This window comes from Strigops habroptila, chromosome 9 (assembly GCF_004027225.2).
Source record: "Strigops habroptila isolate Jane chromosome 9, bStrHab1.2.pri, whole genome shotgun sequence".
NCBI lineage: Eukaryota > Metazoa > Chordata > Aves > Psittaciformes > Psittacidae > Strigops > Strigops habroptila.
Window position 1 is genome coordinate 20,684,689 of NC_044285.2, and position 21,632 is coordinate 20,706,320.

The 21,632-nt window shown below is 42.8% G+C and overlaps 1 protein-coding gene across 17 annotated transcripts in view; it reads right to left on the bottom strand.

Moving 5' to 3' along the window:
- Positions 1–21,632, bottom strand: part of NEO1 (neogenin 1) — a 193,360-nt gene that overhangs the window by 42,322 nt on the left and 129,406 nt on the right. For 11 of the 17 annotated variants that reach the window (XM_032920170.1, XM_030497320.1, XM_030497324.1 and 8 more), the window contains exons 8-9: positions 6,613–6,832; positions 5–159 (exon numbers count right to left, since the gene is read on the bottom strand). In XM_032920170.1, coding sequence (XP_032776061.1) covers positions 5–159; positions 6,613–6,832 — 375 coding nt within the window. The remainder of the gene's footprint in view (positions 1–4; positions 160–6,612; positions 6,833–21,632) is intronic. The other 6 variants (XM_030497329.1, XM_030497327.1, XM_030497328.1 and 3 more) reach the window with 1 other exon arrangement.

Consider the following 21,632-nt stretch of genomic DNA (forward strand, 5'->3'; position numbering starts at 1 on the left):
ATACCCTCAGGCTGTGTTGCCACTTTCAGTGGTGCTGAGCTCTCCCCAGGGCCATGCTTGTTCTGAGCCACAACTCGAAACACATAAACTGTTTCTGGCATCAGGTTTTGGATCATCACTTGTGTCTCTCCAGGACGACTTGTATTTTCGACACGTTCCCTTTGGGAAACAAAAGGGTTGGGCACACCAACCATCAATGATTAGTAAGAGGGGTTTTGGGGAGTAAATAAAGGAATAGTTGCTCCTAAGATGTATCCTGTTTGAATATATCTAATGAGTTAATGAGGAGGTTATTTATATGGCAATGACTAGACAATAAAACAAGAATATGTCAAAATTACATGTGACAGTTTCTGATTTTGTAACTTCTCTTCAGAAAATAAAGATGCACTGAACTAAAAGAATAAGTTATACTCAACATCACAAAACTCAGAGTAGTTTCTTTGTTATTCTCATAACAGCACATGGTAATTCAGTGACAGTTTCTCCTACTAGTCTGAAGCCAGAAGAAAAGATATTTCAGGAGTGCACACACAGTCGGGTGAGGCTGAAGGCATTAATAATGCCCCACAATTAATATTGTGGGGCTGCTTTTTGTGCATTTTTCAAAGAAGCTGTTTCACTGCATCCTGCGACCTCCAAACTTCACTTAGTTCCTCCCTAATATTTAGATGATTTACAAATATCCACAGGCTCCAACGTGCACAGACAGCTGTGGCCTTTCTGCTCTTCCCACACAAGCAGTGGGACAAGAGGCAGCTCCGCTGCTCGGTCAGTCTGAGGTGGGAGCAGAAGCCACCCCTCAGCAGTGGTTGATGCTCGTGTTGTGGAAGCACCATGGCCTTGCACCCAACACAGCTCAGGACACTCCATCGGCTCTTATCGAGCTCAGGCTTGAGGGGAAGATTAAAAGATTAATCATTAACTAACTACAGCCTTTATTTCCCAGACACTGCTGCTGCCACGTGAACACGCACAGAGCTGCAGCTGGGTGATGACATCTCCGTACCGGCCTCCCTTGAACAGCAGCTCCCTACCCCTGTAAATACAAGTAAAACCAGTGTTATTGAAGAAGAAATCAAACCCTTCCCCATTGAGAACATAAAGGGAAAACGTGCCTGCTCTGAATGCAATTCTTTCCCTTTTGTCTGCTAGACTTCGTTTTACGCTACAGCAGAGGGCAGACGATTCTCATCCCGACCGTTAGCTGCAATTAAATCATTTTTAATGCAGAAGCCCAGGCAAAGTCATTCCACAGTCTCTCCTTCGCTACATTCCAGCCACGATGCTTTAGTTTAGATCATGGAAATATGATGCCAAAAGCCCCATTTTTAATTTATTTCTTTCTAAATCAACTGGTCCGGTTGATTTACCATAACTTGGGTGAAAACATGATGAACTCCCTGTTTGTTTCTGCACTGTTACACCCTGTCTATACAGAGGGAAACTACACTTACAGTAACTAAAGAGCTATTAAAACACAGTTTCTAGAATGTTCTCCTTCCTGAAAGTTGAGCTAAAATGGCACTGCATAAAAAGCTTAATTTAGGTCAGATTTGTAGTCCTTTCCATCATTAAATGAGCATCATCATCATGACACATTTGAAGTACAACTTCTACAAAAGACTTCTTTTCATATTTATAAAGTAGTTTTTGCAAGAAGGAAGAAAAACCCACACTAACGAAATACCATTCCCAGCACAGACTGGCACTGGGGGCAGGGAAAGAGAGAAACATTTTCCTTCGCTTTCCCAGTTCTAACCAGGGCAAAGGGTTTGCTTGAAAACGAATTTTCAACTGTTTCATTTAAGAAGTGCCTGAGATGCAATTATGGTATTTGAACACCCCGAGTAAGCGCCAGCTGATTCACAGCTGCGCTGTAACATTCACCTCCCACTGACATGCAAAGTATCTTGCATTTGCTGCCTCCAGTGTAAATGCACTCACTGATTTTTCCCCAGAAAACCCCATTGGCAATCCAAGGGTATTATTTAAAATTATCCCAAAATGAAAATTATTTTAATGGAAAGACAACATTCATGAAGAAACTAAAGACACGTCAATGTGTTGCAATTTGGGGCACTAAGGAGGAACTGCAGCCTCCCTGCACAAGAGGATGTTCAAAATATGGGCAGATTAATTAAATGCTGCATGAATCTCTCATTCCTGTCCTTTCACAGGCAGCCGTGAGCACCTTTTATGAGCTCGGATGTGTTTAGGTAGGCATAATAGGTACCAAACCAGATGGTCTGTATGAATAACTCCATTACCAGACGGAACATTATGACTATTCTAACTTATTCCAGTTTAATCCCCAATTAAAGAGCTTTGTAAACTAGAATTAAGGTTTAAAATCACTCTCAAGTACCAAAGGGAAAAAGCCTCCAGTTCAAAACCAGAAACAAAATCTGGCAATGCGAAGTTTCAAGTTACACTTGGATATAAAAATGAACCTTCAGGGAATTACTGCAAGGGAGGATTGTCTGTGCAGCCATGCCAGCTGAGAGCCTGCCAGGGAGCTCTCAGAGACACTGTGACAGGGTGATTATACAGTTATACTCCATGTTCTGTGTTTGAAGCACACTACGTTGAACCATGGCTTTAATATTGCTGGGCTACCTCACACCCATGGTGTAATCTGCCCTCTTGTACTGGCCATGTGCTAGCTATTTCTTTTCTTTTTGTCCAAGTCTTGACAGTTTGGAGTTGTTCTGCTCAGTGCTTGTCTAAAGCTTCAGAGAATTAAACTTCCCTTGGCCCCCTACGCATCTGAATTTCCAGACCCTTTTCAGGGGAACCCTCTTCAGTTTGGATGAAATAACTGAGTGACTATACAATCTATAAGGATTCAGTAATTTCCCTCTGATCAGATTACTTCAGTCCTTCCAGAAGTGTGACAATAAAGCCAAGAGACATCCATGTAATTGCCTCAATAAAAGCCACCCTGAAGTCATCAAGCCAAGGTGAAGATATGTCACCTGCTGATGACATTCTGTAGCCAGTGAAACCACCAGGAACCAGCCACCTTACAGCTGATGTCCATGCTTTGAAATGTTCCTCTGCCATGAAGAGTTTCAGTTTCTCTGTTAAGAGCAGCCTCCACATCCTGCAGACTTTCATTCTCACCCCTCAGCAGACACTACTCACTATCAAACTCAGCTTTAATCATTTCCAAAGTGCCAGAAGCAACCACTTGGCAGCATTCACATTTTAGCTGTAATTCCTTGTTTGTTGGTGCTCTTACAAATCTTCTGGAACATTCAACTCAGGCCAACAGTTTTCTGCAAGCAGACATGGGGTTTAAAACATGAAATATGAAATTTCTCTGGGCAGAGGGTACCTCTTGGCAGCTGAAGCAGTTTATGGCATAAAGCCGACATGCAGTGAAGGAAGAGCCTTTTGCAGGATCAGCCCATGATTATGAGGGAAACCATGTTCCTGTCATCTCACAGTCCTCTAAATCATAGAACCACAGGATGGTTTGGGTTGAAAGGGGTTGAAAGCTCATCGAAGTTCCAACCCCCTGCCATGGGCAGGGACACCTTCCACTAGAGCAGGTTGCTCCAAGCCCCTGTGTCCAACCTGGCCTTGAACACTGCCAGGGATGGGGCAGCCACAGCTTCTCTGGGCAGCCTCTGCCAGTGTTTTGTAAGTCCAAAGAGCAAAGTTAAGGAACACCCTCCATGTTTCTGTGTGTGTCTCCTTTCACTGAACAGGAAAAAAGAAAAGGAATGTAAATCAGCAGTGACTGAGGCAGCTGGTACCTGAGGAACCACATGCCTCATATATATGGGGGCTTGGAGCAACCTGGCCTAGTAGATGATGTCTCTGCCTGTGACAGGGGGTTGGAACTGGATGAGCTTTAAGGTCCCTTCCAACCCAAACCATTCTGTGATTCTATGCTGTATATATATATACAGATACTGCTGGGATTTAAGTGTTCGTATAATTCACAATATGAAGATGACTCTCTCCAGCCCTTTAAGAAGGGTTACAGATGTCATGGTATCCAGCTAACCCATTCCATGTTAGATGTAATTTTCTCAGTTTTCACAAGCCTGATTTAAAAGGTAAAGAAATCAATCTTAGAATCAGAGAATAGTTAGGGTTGGAAAGGACCTTAAGATCATCTAGTTCCAACCCCCTGCCACAGGCAGGGACACCTCACACTAAACCATGTCGCCCAAGGCTCTGTCCAACCTGGCCTTGAACACTGCCAGGGATGGAGCATTCACAACTTCCTTGGGCAACCCATTCCAGTGTCTTACTACCCTCACAGTAAAGAACTTCTTCCTTATATCCAATCTAAACTTCCCCTGTTTAAGTTTGAACCCATCACCCCTTGTCCTACCACTACAGTCCCTAATGAAGAGTCCCTCCCCAGCATCCTTAGTTGTGGTCAACGGCTCAATGTCCAGTTGGAAAACAGTAACGAGGGTGTCCCTCAGGGATCGGTGTTGGGACCTGTCTTGTTCAACATCTTTGTTGGTGACATGGACAGTGGGATTGAGTGCGCCCTCAGCAAGTTTGCCGATGACACCAAGCTGCGTGGTTCGGTTGATATGCTGGAGGGAAGGGATGCCATCCAGAGGGACCTTGACACGCTTGTGAGGTGAATACTTAAGTCTGATCGCTGCTCAAACACAAGTGAGGCAGAGACAACACTTCAGCTACTAAAAGGCTCCAGTAATGCACAGAATCAAAGTGGTATGTGTAGGCAAAAATATAATGGTATGAGGAGATGGTACATATGCACTTAAAACCATAAAAGATATAGGATCATATATAATTCAAGGACTAAAAAGCCATCATTTAAGCAGTGTTTTATAGTGCTGAGAAAGAAAAAAGGGTTGCACATCCAAAGTTATGGAAGCTTCACTTCCAAATTTTCTGATTTCCAACTGCTTAGATGTGTGTGATGATCACCTGAATTTAATACCCAACCAATGTTTCCATAAGGTCAACAAGTACCATATAACAGCAACATGCTAAACAGATTTTTCCCCCTTTTTAAAACTATTTTACTGTTCTTATTGTCTAAATGCAGGTTGAAAGGCTGGATTTCAGAGTGGGTTTGTATCTGTGCAATGTGTGATACCAACTGTCTAACAAAAAAACCTCCCCAAAAGCAAAGGAGCGAAGAAGTTGAGAAAATAGTGAGTATGTGCTAATAAAAGGCTTCCAGAGCCTGCTCTGAACCCTGATCCAGAAGGACACTCAAGCAAACACAGATCTCATTGAAGGCAATGGAACCACCTGCTTCCATCTAAGCACCAGGTTAAGTGCTCTGCTGTGTAAGGTTCTGTGGAGCCCATGAACCCAAGCCCGCAGGGCTGCTCTGCAAGAACTGGAAACAGCATTTTCTGCAGGTTGTCCTATAATCTCCTGATTTATGCACCACAGATTATCAGATTCCTCTTACCCTTTGTTCTGCACATGCTTTTGGCACAAGAGGAGTATTTGCTGGATTTCTATAGTCTTGTATGGAATGGAAGGGGATGTGTTGTGCTTCCTCCAAAGCAGGACAGAGAGGAAGGGAGCCTTCTCCAGCAAATTACTTTCTAAAAACCCAGTGGGTTACAACCAGTTTACAACCAGGGACGTGGAGGAGGAGCAGCAAGAAGCAACAATGGCTGGCAAGATCCCACATTTCTTTCCCGTTTCACTTATAGTATCTCCAGGACAACTGAGTATTACCTAAGTAAGGAAGTAGCAAAGCAACATTTGTGAAGCAAAGAAAATTTTACTCATTGCCTCAATTAATTGCCATGAGCCTGGGCAAGGTGTCTGGCCACTGAATTAAGAAAGTGGCAATTCACTGCAAGTAGTGGTGAGTTTTGTATTCTCTTCAAGTTACTTTTTTAACTTTGAGTCTCACACTTTAGTCAGCAAGTAGATGATATTTTTCTCTTGACTAATGAATCTGATCAACAAGCTAATCTACAATTAAGCATTGCCCAAATGACTGTTAGGTCTAACTTCTTTAAAATCCTATCACACCAATTTGAAACTGTAATTCTGAGCAGTAGAGCCTGTCAGTAAGAAAAAGGGGTTGACTGAACTAAACCATTGGGATAATATGTCACAAATTCACACATGCCTCGCATTCATGGCATTTCTATTGACAGGGATGACTTGGGAGATACTCAACATTTAATCAACACCAACCCCATGGTTCTCTCTAGAATCAGACTTTATGTCCAGAGCTTTAAAGCATGAAGTGACCTCTTGCTCTCAGTAGCACACAGTGTATCTGGAGGGTGTTTCTGGGCCTGTGGTGGATGGCATTTACAGCAGTGGCAGGGTTCCTGAAGAGGCGTAACGGTCTATGCTCGCTCTTAGTGTCTAAGCAGACTACTAAAAGCAGGTAGCAAATGTTTGCAGTCAACCAAAACCATGCACAAGCATTGCCTCTATGACTATGTATACGCAGCGACAAAGCAAATCACGCACTTTGTTTAACCAGGGTGCAGGAGGGAAGAAAACACAACCCCCTCACCTCCGCCGCCCATCAGACTTGGAGCATTGAGAACTCAAGGTTTATAGTGCTTCTAAGCAAAGCTAGCGTGAAGAGCAGCAATGAAAGAGCACGAGCCACGCTGAGATCTTTACCTGTTTATACCTTCCTTGGTGTAGAAGATTGAATAGGTGAGGTTGTCTCCTTGAGGGTCAGATACAGGCGTCCGCCACGTCAGCCGGATGAAGCGAGTGGAGACGAGGGTGGCCACAACGTCCCGCGGGGCTGAAGGCAGTGGTCCTGTTGTCGCTGGTGCTAGATGGTCATTAGTGGCACTGGTCAGTGAAGTGGGAGGTAATGTTGGGATGGCAACATCTTGTCATGTGCAAACATTGGGGAATATGAAGGGCAAACATCACCACGGTTTAAAAAAAGAAAACAGAAAAAGAACACAAAAGAAATAAACAAAACCACGATGGGAAACAAAAGAAAATGAACACACACAAAAAAGGCCATTAAACTGAAGGCTGACATGCAGGCAAAGGTACTACTGGAAACTAATGGGAGATATTAAAGGACACGTCACTGTCGAGCAAGCAGACCAGATCTCCACTGTAATGGAAGTGGCAAGGGAAAGGGAAGGGTGAAGACTGAGGATACAATATGACCTCATCAGAGCACGTACCAGCGGCAAACAATTCCCATTTCCTTGTAAAGCAGATGTAATACCCCAAAAAAACCACCCAACTCATATTATTTATTCAAAAACACATCCAGACCCAATGCTCTATTTCATTACCATGCAGAATTCAGTTATACTAATCTCAATCATAAAGACAGACAAATAGCCACAATTCATTTAAGAATTGCAAACTCATCCAGGTCGTGCAGTTAAACACTGAAGTCACTTCACATGGTAACTGTTTGGGTGCTGCTGCTGACAATGGTAAGGTATGGTGACAAATTTGGCACAGCAGCAGAAATACTTTCTCCTTCAATTCCACCAAGGGCACCGTTTCCTCTCCATTAATGCTTTTCCTCCCTCTCCTAACATGTATTACCTCATTTTACAAAGACATTAACAAGCAGAAACAACTCTTGCTTTAGATTAGATGACGACTTTACAAACTTTTTTTGTGGCAAGTCATGTACATCTTCCTGTATTACCATGTTAAAGACAGGATAAATCTCTGGGATTATTGCATTAAAAGGTTGCAAGTTAACAGGCACGAGTTGTAGGGTACAAATAGCTCTTCTCCAAATCCTATTAAAGTAATCCATCCGGTAAATCTAACAGTAATATTCTGAGCAGCTGGACCCCAATTACACAGAGTATTACAGGAAGCACAATTAGTAACAAAACCCTAAAGCTCAGAATACCCTGAATTTTTCTGTATTCTTAACTACTTACCAAGCTTAAGCCACCTGGTGCCCTTTTCCACATGGGAATCTATGCTGCCAAATACATTCATTTACATAAACTAAAAGACCTCAGGTTTTCTCCAGGAAGAAGTTCAAGGCTAGTACAGCTTTTGCTGAGAGCTGCAGCATCTCCACCTAATGCACCACCAGAACATATGTCTTGATAGACAAGGAGAAAACTGCACACAAAAAGTGCTGGCTAAAGCAGAACATGTTAATCTGAACAACCAATCCTTCAGGCAGACGTACTGAGAATGTCTTGGCTGCATGGAAAAGTCTTACAACACCCACCTAGCTTTAAATTGTAAAACCCCCCATTGTCAACCAGCGCAGCATCTCACCACAGGTGTTGAACTGGCAGAACTCTCATTTTTTCATTTTGATTTCTTGACCATGGTAGAACAAATCATTTGCTGTTCCCAGATTTGCACAACGTAATAAAAGTATGTGGTAGAAGTGTGAGACACTTGTTGTTTCATACGAAGCACTGCTGTACACAATCCACAAAGACAAGGGCCTACTTCTTGGGACCAACCAATGACCCCCACAAACAAGGCCCAGCTCCACAGGGACATCCTCCATCGCATCTTCCACCTTTCCCAAAGCTCTCATTCCTGTTTTATGTCCTCTCTCAGACCTCTTCCCATCCTGTCAACTGGGAGAGTTTCACTCCTCAGCAAGTCCTGGTGTAAATACAATCACTAGTTTAATTACATTCCAATTGCATGTTTCTTCTTGCTTTCATACTAAAATCAAGACTTTTTACTTCAATACCTGTATCTTTGCAGGACTCTGCAAGACTCCCAGAGCCAGGAACATACATATTGTGGTACTGAAAATACAGATCAAAGACAAGTACTCAAGTACATCTTCTTAATTATCCTTGCCACACCGTAAGAGCCACAGATCACAACTCACAGTCTTCCCCAGCACCCCCCTCCCAACAATGCACAACACCATTTCACATTCACTGCAAAATCTGAACTATTTTTATGTTCCCCTAATTAGATTTCTTACAGAAATACACCATGTTTTAGCTCTTCTTCCAGAGTCAGACAGGGCCTCTGCCTCCAGGGATTACCCTGTTGTCACAGATGACAATATTTCACCCCTCGTGCAGTGGTACACCACAATGTACCGAGGAGCAACAGTAGCAGCTTGGGGCAGAAAAGGTTCTAGCTGAAGTTACCAGCACTTATATCAGCACACTTCTCACTATAACCTTACACCAGCCTACACCACCTGCATGCAGGGACCACTGCAGTGTGTTGTGAATGACTTCCTGATGCCAGTGCTGGATGACCCACAGGAGAGACACTCCTATACACTGGATATTCATGAATAGAGATCCAATAGTCAGCAGCATCCTGAGCTGAAAGGACCCTCAGGTGGCACAAATTTAAGATCCTAAGGAAACTGAACAGACATCTGGCATAACAAGACACTGAAGTACAGGAAAAGAAACTTGAGCATAGTTGCAGGACACATACAATCCCATGGACGGCTGCCCTCACAGGCACTGAGATCAGGAGAGGTTGCTGATCTTTAGGGACAAACTGCTCCCTAACCCAGAATGATCCGTTTTCCCACATGCAAGAAAACCAATGGGCACAGCAAGCAGGCAGCTGGGCTGAACTGGGAACTCCTGACCTGGCTTAAGCACAGCCAGGGTAAAGGAAGCAAAACCAGACACCAAAATGGCCAACCAAACGAGATATAGAAACACCATCCAGGCATGCAGAGGTGGAATTAGGAAAGCCAAGTCTCAGTGGTGGGATGTGGGGTGGGCTGGCTGGTGAATGGGGTGAAGATGAACTGGCAGCCTGGGCAACGAGCAGCGTTATCCAGTGACCTGGATGACAGGACAGAGCATCCATAGCAGGTCTGCAGGTTACGCCAGATTAGTAAAAGCAGCAGATACGGTGGCAGAGAGGGGCACCCAACCAGCTGGAGAAAGGGGCTGGTAGGAACCTCTGAGCTCAACACCACGACATGTGGAGCCTTGCCTGAGGGTCAGAGGATCTTCCCAACTATCACCTCTCTGCTCCTACATGGCAGTTAGAGTGCCAATTCAATACTTCACTTATGGTCCCTGTTATATCAGCCAGGCTTCTCCCATGTTTAAATTTGAGCCCATATTAATAGTTCCCTTGAACTGGAGACTTACTCACTACACCTACGTTTACTCCTTTCGTGCACATCGTGTTTCCTCTGTGGAATGAGGTACAGTACTCTGCAAAACCCTCCTCAGTGCCTGTAGATTTCAGCATCTTTCCCAGAGTGCCTGGATGATTGTCTTCCATTTAATTTCAAATCTCAAGTTTCTGTTCACTATACACTTCAATTGAGTATTTTTCCCTTGCAGAGAGCTTTTATTTCCTACCCTTTTATTAATTAATTACATGCATAATATTATTTAAAACCATGAAACAGTTTGAGGAGTAATCTCTAGGGAAGCTAGATAAACACACTTGTGTTTTACAGCTGCAGTGCTAAATGCCTTCTGAAGAAACATCTTCTGAGCCATTCAGGTGAACTCTTTGACTGATTGCCTCACATTTATTAAAACTACTTTACAGAAAGTTAAGACAGTTCATGTGCAACAGGACAGGGGTGGCTACTTCAATACACAAATTCTATATATCCACTGTTTCAGTTGACTGCAGGGGATGAACTTCTACTGTGTGGACTTCCAAAGAAGGAAAGGCCGAACAGCAGCATCAGACTGATATTCTTCAGTGCAGCAGCTGTCTTCTCAGAGCTCTAAATGCAAACCATGTACCTTCCACCACCTTACATGAACACTTTGGTTTCTCTTATTTGTCTCAGTCATATTGCCAGGTGATCTGCTTCAAATTACATGTTCTTAATGCCAAAGCTGCACCTTATCTATCTTTAAACATCATTCTACTTAGTAAAAATGTAATACAAATATTTTTTTTAAATAAGTCCATTGAAACAAAATGCTGAAGTTTCTCTAAGGAAAATATTCCCCTGATAAATGTTTAAACTTTATTTGCTTAATCAAAAGCACATCCCACATGTGTTTGTCTTTCTATATAATGCAACAGATCCATCTTCTGCTTAACCGATCTGCACGTGGTGCCTGAAGAACCTGCAGGCATCGGGATGAGAGTCTGGGAGAGCTGCCAAGAATTCCCAGGTTAACAGGAATCTGGTTGTATCCTCACGCAAGACTCAGACCCAGAACTCTTCCTCCTGCCAGCATTACAGGTAGATTGGTCAAACACACCAACAAACGACCGGCCTCTGAAACAAACTGTGAACAGACCAAAGTACAAGGACTTGTGAATCCTTGAAGCTCAACAACGAATAGACAAGAAAACTCACCCAGGGCAAGCTGCAATTAAATGCCAGCTCAAAAGCTATTTGGTACTGTTGAGAGCTGGGGAATGTATTTAGAAGACCAGGTTATTTCCTTTCCTTTTCCCCCTGTTCTTCCAACGCCTCGAGTGCCATCACACCCTGGTTTGTACCCAGGCGGGTGAGCAGAGTGCTCAGCAGTGCAGAGCTGTGGTGATGAGTAATTACACTAACACTAGTTTTAATGCCAGTAATGGAGCAGCTTTAGAACTTCAAGCTTTTGAGCATGGTGTAACAAGTAACGTTAACATATATTTAATCACTTTGCATAAAGTACCTATGCTCCAGAATATTCTTTGCAGGCCTCTTCCTACAGTTTCACATCGATCTTGTTTTTGAATGAAGTATCAAATACTTCAGCAAGTGACCTGCTTTCCATGCTAAGAACATGGAAAACAAGTGACATTGCTGCATGCCAGACGTGTACACAACAGATTTATCTTTGCAGCCACTACTGACAGAGCAGTTTGTTCTGAGCTTTTGCTTTTCTAAGGGAGCAAGAAAAAGCCTCATTCGGTTTGGCATCACGCAAAGGCTGCATGTTGTCTTGACCACCATCTGAAAGAAGTCATTCAGCAGAAGAGCTGGTGTAAATGCATCACTCCTTATCCAGCAGCTCCACTGCAGCCAGGGCTGGGAGGGAGAGACAAGGGTAAATAAATATTGCTAAGAGGATACATTAGAAGTGCCACAATGCCATTTCAATCCTGGATCAATAGACAGGGAAAGTCACTTGCTTTATCTGTCTTTGTCTAACAAAGTTAAGAGCAAACGGAAATAAGTTAAAACACAGCAAAACATTTCAAGCGGTCCTTTTTCTGCTTTGCACAATAATTTTTCTAACATCTGGATTGCACATTTCTCAAGTCCCTTCTGTCAAGCTGCTCTTTCCAAGGGTTTCTTCTGAGCAGACATCAACCTATTGCAACTGTTTTATCAAAATGGTTTGCAGAGTGCACAAGAACGCACAAGGAGCTGAACTCAAGGGGGAGATTCAGGTTAGAAATAAGGCAGAAGCTCTTCCCTGTGAGGGTGCTGAGGCGCTGGCACAGACTTTTCCCAGAGAAGCTGTGGCTGCCCCATCCCTGGCAGTGTTCAAGGCCAGGTTGGATGCAGGGGCTTGGAGCAACCTGCTGTAGTGGAAGGTGTCCCTGCCCGTGGCAGGGGGTTCGAGCTGGATGAGCTTTAAGGTCCCTTCCAACCCAAACCAGTCTGGGATTCTCTGATTCAAACAAATAACCACCAGTGACTTCTCTAACTTGAACCATTCAGTGGCAAAACCACAATGTTTTAATTTTACTAACATGAGGCTACCCGTGCCCATCAGTCTAATGCTCTGATGTGGTCCTCAGCCTTTAATCACGCCAGAGAAATGACCCCCCCACTGCTCTTGGTGTAATTCTCCGTGGCGAGATCACAAACCCTTTGCCATGTCTCTGGTGCTGTTCTGTCATCAGCACTTCAGGATGCTGATGGGATCTTTTAAAAACAACTCTGTCAAACACGCCACACCTGAAAAGTGGTCACTGAAATGCTCTGGTTGTGAGCTAATCATTAGAAATACTTTCCACATTGTCCAGCCCCTCCGGTTTAGATTTCCTTTTTCCTGCTTTTCTCCCTCCTGTGGTACATTATTGGCCTATTATGGTTTCCTCCAGCTCCGGGCAATAACATTCCAATTATACCATCGGATATACTACACCAAGGGGAAGTGGAACACGAATGTTATCTGCTTCAGCTCTGCTGCTGTTATCTGAATGACCTGGGACAAGTCCAATGCCCTTGGCTACCCCACATGTACAGCAAGTATGCCACTGCTATAACCTACCTCAGGAAGGTGGTATTGAAATGGATGAAATTAAGCAGTAAAACACTTTAAGAACTAGTTAGTGGCCACATTTGGACTATTCTTGGCCATATTTAAGTGCTCTCCAAGTCACAGCACATGTCAAATGAGAGCAGCAGGGATTTCTGACCGAGGGTTGAGGCTACACTTACATTGGAAGGCCATAGGAGAGGCATTGAGGGGTGAATCAGCTGTTACTGAGAGCTACATCTTCCTCTATAGGTTTCACTTTGGACTAGCTCTTTCCCTGGACACTCAACAGGGACTGGAGAGCATCTTCCAGTTCAGTTTCATCCCAAAGACATGGACATCCGAGACTAGCCTGAGGTACGACTCAGTGGGTGAGGAACAGGCATGGGTGGGAAATATCAGGGGTACAAATGAGAACTTTCACATCGATGTGCGCTGAAAGGCCACAGATACTGCTAAGTGGAGAACAAGAGAGACCCGGCCCACAGGAATCAGGGGCACAGCTGAGGAATCCAGGGCAGAGAGTGGTCAATGTGTACTTCCACAGAAGAAAAGGAAGTCCTCTTTATAAGGACTTCGGAATGGATTTTATAGCTTTTAAACATACATGAATCTTTGCTTTCAGCCAGAGACCTTCTACAACTAAAACCAGCAAATTCCTCTTCTGTCAAAGGGCCTGTTGGAGAGAACATGACCTAGGACATTCACCTCTCCAATCTCCTTTAGTATTTAGTATGCCGCACAGAAAAAGTATCTCTGACGCACCAATAGGTTTAATTTTGACTTGGGGTATTTGGATAAAGCTGTTTACACAATATAAAATATTTTTCACATAAGTTGCTATTTTGTTGATTCCTGAAAGGTAATCGAGACTTTCAGCCATTTCTCTCACTTGTCCCTGATGCACTGTTCTCCTAAATTCAAGCTTTAGCATATTGGCATCATTTGTTCTGCTCTGGAACAGGGTTCAACTTTGATCAGGATTAAGAAGCTGTGATAGCTCAGAGAGTCATAGTGATAACCATTGATTTTTTTCTATACCCTTTCCCTTGTAGTATGCAAACCACAGCAGTAACTGGTCACAATGTGATAAGAAATAACAACATAAGTCCATGCTATACAACTATCCATTAGAATTCTGCTTTCTCTACTACCTTTTTCCCTGGTTTTTTTACTTGTATCAAATTGTTATCCTTCTTCAAGGGCTTAATTCACAAATTTAGGAGGGAAGGGACATCATCTTGTTATTTCTAGTAGTTCCCTGCATGATAACACAAAGAAAATCACGCTAACTGGCCCCAAGCTGTTTACAGGACAAATGCCTGCACTGCCGGAGCTCGTGGTTTGTCTCAATAGCTCAGCTATAACAACTCAATTACTTCCTTCCCTTGGAAAAACTAATTAAAGAAATCTACCAGACTCCTATTCTGCTACTATGAGGTGCTTCCATGCAAAGCTGAATGAGTGAATAAACAGGCATGGAAAGAAGAGTGGATTAAACTGATTTCTGCTGTATATAACAAACATACATTTCCTGAAGCTCCTGGATTTCGTAATGACAACCAACGGCACCTCCCTTTCCCTGGTGTAAGACACGATCTACATCTGCTTGATGCCATCATGAAAAGATTAAAAAAAAAAAAAAAAAGTATTTCAGAGAAAATTCAAAATTATATCAGTAGCTGTACACAAAGTTGTGCTTCCCGAGATGACTCAAACTGCAGAATGTTGTGATTCTGCTCTATGAGGAAATTTATCAGAAAAAGAAATCCATGTGAGAACATTCAGACCAACACCTCCAGGAAAGCACAACCAGGGCTAGCTGGACATAAAGCCTGCTAAGCCTGAAATTACTTCTAGGATTAGAATTGCACACAGTTCAGAAATGCCAAGCTCATCTGCTGAGGAACTGACCCCATAAAGGTAGCTTCATGCCTACACGACTGTGAAACAGGGATGTAGGACAGACCAGGGACAAGGGGCTCAGGAATTCAAACATGCAGAGTTTTTATGGTTGATATTGCAGTGTTTGATATGTTCCTTGCTGTGAGGAACTGAAAAGCCACTGGTAATGCCTACCATTGGATATAAAGGACATTTGATACCAAAGCGGACAGAAGAATAGGAGAATCTTTGATAAAGGCATTACTCCAGTGACCTTTTTATTTTGTATGACATGTTCACATGCCGACAGCATCTTCGTGTCTCTGTTTCACCACTCTACCTGGGCAAAGAAACATCCAAGCTGCCAGCAATTTCCAACCTTGGGCATATTTTCTATGCACTTGAGTGCTGGTCTTACTAAACCCGGTGCTTTTAATGTCTGGAGTATTTTAACTCCTTTTGACTATAACACACAATCAATGAGTGATGGGAAAACAAGGGGATGTTGTCTGGGAGCTTATGTCTGCTGAATGGGAGAGATTCCTCTTGCATGTTGTGGAACTGGCTGCACTTACATATATACATAGATAAAGTCCTGTAGTGGCTTTATGGCCCAGACTACAAAACTAACTCACCTCGCTAGTCCAGAAAAGAGATCGCACAACTTTCTGTGCAGGCTACAGAGAGCTGAAGGTATTCAAAGGGTCTGACACATGCCAGGACTGGTTGAAGGTGGCAGAACTACACTTTCCCCTTGGGATGTGAAGAGCCATTCGATGGTCTCAGCTGCTCACGAAACTGTTGCCTGAAACAAGGAGGAGTTGAAGCAACTGCTCAAGGGGACACATGACACTGACCATGGTGGGCACAGTTGGAGGATTGAGCCAGGCCAAAGAGGAGCCTCTGTCCTACCTTGAGAAGGAAGAGGACTGAGGATAAGAACCCAACTCAGCTTTCTCTGAATCAACTTTAGAATCACAGAATCCGCCAGGTTAGAAAAGACCTTTAAAATCATCACATCCAACTGCTCCCCAGCACTGCTAAGGCCACCACTAACCTATGTCACTGAGGGTCTCATCTACGCGCAACCCCCCATCCTGAGGAACAGACCCTCCCCCAGGTAAAAGCAACCCTCCTTTTCCTCATGAAAGCAAATGGAGATGCTCACTGACTTATTCCTGCCTAAAGCAGGCAGACAAATGCTTTTTTTTTTTTTTTTTCCTAAATTTAAATTGTCTTAAATTAATTTACATTCTCATGGGAATGAGAAGTGGTATTTACTCTTCACTCAATGCACACTACTTGCAAAAAGCTCACCAAAAGTACCTAACGAGCAAATGCCCAACTAATACCCAGTGACTGGGATTTTTAAGCATTGATTTGGCTCTTTATTCTAATGTAAGATGGACACTGATGGGCAATGAATAAATTGAGGCTGTATAAATATACTGATAAACACATTCTGCCCAGAGCCTGTTTTGGAAAGGAAGTCATAAAACCTGCTCTGATAATGAATACTCCTCCCATTTTCATTTCACTATGAAATGCTTTGGTGTAGAGGAAGCAATTTGAGTTTTTCCTGCCTCATAAAGCCCTGTTAAAAGGTGTGACAGAGCTATTGACGTAGTGCACGCAGCAGGGAGCCCGCAGGGGGAGGCAGCAGGAACCCTGCAGCCCTGACCAGATACTGGTGGTGCAGGGCAGGATGAGAAGAAAAAGCCCTGTGTGAGTTTGGTCATGAGACTCACATTGTGAAAAAGGAGGACAAAAGCCAAAACATATCTGTACCTAGCCCTGGGGAGTTTAACATTATTGTCAACAGGTTTTGTTATCGGAGAGAAATTCAAACCAGAACAACATATTGCAAAATGATGGACAAAATCTTAAAGTTCTATAGTGAAAAGCTCATTTTTTAAAAAGATTTAAGAAAACTGGAGGGGTTTTTTTTGTTTGGTGTTTTGTTTTGTTTTTTTTTTTTCCTTTAACAACCACTCTTTGAGAAGAGAGAGTGAAAAACCTGAAACAAAACACACATACAGAACCCATGGCAATAAAAATGCACATAAATGCACAAGAACCTGGTACAGGTTATCTTCCTCATGGAAATATTCAGAAACTAAACTCTTACACAGAATAAAAAAACTCTTGAGAACAGTAGAGCCTGCAACAGTGTGTTTTAATTTGACTTTAATAACAGCTGGAAAGCAATGATTTTATTTCCATGTGTCCTATTTGAGCACAGCTCTTTATGGAGCAGTTACTAATCAAAATACTACTCATTTTTACAGCAGCCACTTGCATACTTGAAGAGTTAGGCAAGATTGCTCCCTGAGCCACAGGTTTCCCTGTGATGCTGCCCATCACTCATGTTATCACCTTGAGCAAATCACATTCCCAGTCTCGCCTTCCATGTTTTTCGCACCGCTGTTCAGTTGTCACTCAGTGTTTGCACACCCGAAGTAACAGGGCCAGAGATGCTGTCAGCTCTGTAAAAACTAAACATAATTAACAAGAACCATTTCAACCAGCCACGTTCAGGACTAAACCCCTGCTTTGCCAGCAGAGCAGCACCACTGCACCGGTACCACCATCAACCGGCATTATCTGCCTGTTTAAGGATGTATTTGCAAAGAAACACGCCGGGGTCGTTGCTCTTTCTTTCTTTTCTCAGTAACAGCCTAAACTGAAATAAATCAACCCATCCTCAAGTTGCTACCGTTCAACACGGCTTCTTGTAGGTGATTTTGATAACCCTTGATTTTAAATTGCAATATTTCATTTAAAAGACTGTAACACTCCTCACTGTCTACCTCCCTGCTCAGGCTCTCTGCAGTTGCCAATGCAGAGGTGGCTGCAGCACACACAGAATTTATCCCAGGGTCAGCCTACATGCTTATCTCTGAGAAATAACTTGGATGGGAAAGAATTTCCCTCCATTTGGGATCTGTTGACACTTGAAGCAGCAGCAACTCTGCCAAGTTGCAGCTGCAGCAGCAGAGATGGAACAAGCTGTTTGGATGGTAAAATCGTACTCATTTCTGCTAGTCTCTTTATCAAGCATCTACTTATTTCATTACTTTTCTCCTGTACATACCTGGTGCACTCTGGTTTTCTTTATCTAGATTGATACATACACTTCATTATTTATTTTCATATATTTGTGTAAAGGAACACCCACCTTTCCTCTTTTAGGCTCTAACCACCCACAGAGCAACACTATCCAGTGTGGCATTGGAGCATGAGAGACATAAGAATTTGAGGTTATTCCCCAAATGAGTCTATAGCAACAGATGCAACATTTTAAACACAGACTGCTCTGGTCACTGACCACTGCTAAAAGCTTCCTTTAGCCCCTTCAGTAAAGATACGCCAAGAGGAGAACCATACAGAATCCATTTGTCTTTTAAAGACTTTGGATCCACAATGAGTTTCATTTTTTTTGGTGTGGAAGAGAGGCAACAGGAGAGGGGAAACAACCAATAAAACAAGAAAACACCACACAGGATATTTCTAATGCAGTGAGAACAGGGACAATTTGCAGCCAGTTTCAATAGGGAATGCCCATCATTAAAAATGTAATTTAGATTTCTTAGATTTCTTTTCTTTTCTTATAAGCCTATTCAGGTTATCTTGTCAAGACTACTGGAAAAATAGCTGACAGCAGCAATAAGAGAGTCTCCTCCTCGATTCAGATATTCAGCCGTACGAATCCTATTACATATGCAACCAGAGTGTAAACCAATCATTTTTCCTTCTTCTCCAAATGGCATTCAGCTGCCTCTGATATTACTGTACAATTTAGCAAGTTTGAAAGATGAGCAACCAATTAGGACCATATCCACACGTTTGTTCCCGCCGCTGGTGCGAGACGGACAGAATCTGAGATTTTACTTTACAACACCAGGCTGGATCAATTACAAATCACGGCTACTCCTGTCAATCTTCACAAGCCTGCGGGTGAATAATAAAGGCAGAGGAAATCTTTGGCAGCTGTCACAGATCCCAAGCTGAAGCTAATCCTGCTGTTATATTCTTCATCTCAACAAGAAAAGCCATAAAACACACTGAAAGCAAACACCCCCATGATGCAGTGAACACATCCTACACCTACAGGTGATGTTCCATTTTCACCTCTAACTAGAAGCCAGGTAGAAGCAGAGGAAAAATCAGCCACCCCTTAACAACTGCAGCTGGTCACAATGGAACAGCAATTATATAAAATACATGAGAATAAACGGAAAATGGAATTGGTGGATTTGGTAAGTGCTATTTTGGTATGTGTATTTGCTTTTATCAGCCTTTCTGGTAGCAAAGAGACTGTTCTTGGACTGAGAAACTCCACTGGGAACCCAGAGTAAGCCAAAAGGGATGTTAAAGAGCCCATTCTACAGTTGTGGTACCACATACACACATCCTAGTTCATTCCACTTTTCCTACCTAAATATAGAAGAAATACAGGTGAAGGATAGAAAAGGTGTACTAATATGCTAAATGTTTCTCAAAGAACATCGAAGCTTTTCACACCTACAGGTTCCTTCTCCACCTCCACCTCATATTCCTTACATATTATTCATCTTTACAGTACGACATATAATCTCTTTAAACACAAGTAGCTCTTAACCATTAATTTCAGTCATGAAAACCAAAATTAAAGAGGTGACACAGCCCAAGTGTTTCAAAGTGTAACTGTGTAAGTAGCGATCACTGGAACCCAGCAGCCTTACACCGAATCACGGCACACATGATGGGATCCGAGCATCTTCATGAGCTTTCACATTTTTTTTGCCAAGTCGACTGTAAATACAGTCATAAAACAAGAGATGAAACTAATAAGCACATTCAGAACACCCTATAAGTTTTGTTCTGCCTTCCTGCAACCCACCACGTACCAGCAAATATTCATCTATTAGGAATTTAATCTACATTAGAGCCATTTCATTAAAGAGTGTGTTGTTTTGAAACAAGAACAGTCGATAGAACACACAATATGAGAACTGTTGGGCTCCCAATTTCATGAAGTTCTAATTCAAGAAGCTCTACTGTGGTTTAGTTTAATCAGTTCGACTTCTCAATAGGACAATATATAAGCAGGGGCAGTAAAGAGGGAATAAATAAATAGCCATTTATTTAGTAATAATAATAGCCAGAGAGACTAAATAAAGGCCCTTTTTTAAACAGGGACTGAGTCAAGAAATGACTCTAACTGAATTAAACCAGCTTTTTGGCAATTCTGCGCAGCCATGCAGCCATGAGAAACACAAATGCTGATTTTCACTGAGGAATAATAGCTAAGTAATGTAAATTCAAATCAAAATCAAACAAAACCCCCTATCTTTCAGCACTGAACATACTGCTCTGTTTACAGAAAATTAGCAATGAAGTGTACACAGCCAGTAACAAAATATTCCCAGAGTTTGGCTTTGGTTTTACAAAACAGTCTTTGAAGTCAGTTTGTGATTTCAGATGCTGTTTATGTTCCTAAGCCACAACTTTCAAAATGAGACTTCCAAGCTGTTCATCCATCATTCACATGAAGCCCCTTTGGTATCACGAGACAGGGATAGAGGCAGCAAGTTTGGAAAAGCTTTCGCCTACATCCATCACAAGCACTGTCAGTATTTCTTACAAACTTCCTTATGCCATCAGCATGAGGTCCCCTGCTAGTCTTGTCTCTAAAGGCATTTGTCGTAGTGGATTTTACATCCTCCTGCTTTTGGATCTTCTCCCCACAAGAGCAGATGGGATCTCTCACATCTCACCAGGTTTTGACTCCCATCAGAGTCCGGTGCCCTTTGGTCCTTGAACACTGCCAGGGATGGGGCAGCCACAGCTTCTCTGGGCACCCTGTGCCAGCGCCTCAGCACCCTCACAGGGAAGAGCTTCTGCCTCAGAGCTCATCTCAATCTCCCCTCTGGCAGGTTAAAGCCATTCCCCTTGGCCTGTCCCTACAGGCCCTTGTCCAAAGCCCCTCTCCAGGTTTCCCCTTTAGGCACTGGAGCTGCTCTAAGGTCTCACCAGAGCCTTCTCTTCTCCAGGCTGAACAAGACCAGCTCTCTCCAGCCGTTGCAGCATCTTTGAACACAAACCACTTCTTTCTGAGCAAAGAACTAGAACAGTCTTCAGGATGAATACCCACCAGGGGAGCAATACCCACCAGAGCCCTTCTCTTTTACTTTTTACTTTTATTCATCTTGCTCTGATGTTTCATCCACAACACCCTACATATTTTTCCAGTACTTCTATTGTCTCCAAGAACTCTACAGAATTCCATGGACTGAGCAAATATTACCTCAACACTAAACATTCTTAATTCACAGTATGTGACTGCATACAAAATACTCTAAATAAATACCTCTATAAGATGTGAGAGAGCCTGAGAAGTTACATTTGATATCTGAGAAATCACCCAAAATAGGTCCTGAAGTAACATGGGAGTTTTAAGCCTCTGGTGCTCAACCAGTGAGGGTACGACTTAAATCTATGTAATTTTTCACGTGTGAAAAAGTATCCAAAAGTGCCACCAAGTTTTTCAAAGTGGAGCGCAAGCCTCTTTAGTGCCAACGTTTGGATTTTTTAGCAGAAGCCAACGTTTGTCAAACAGAACTTGTATTTGCCTCGTACGGCAGAGTAGTGGAACTGAGATGGAAAACAGAGTATTTCATCTGTCTT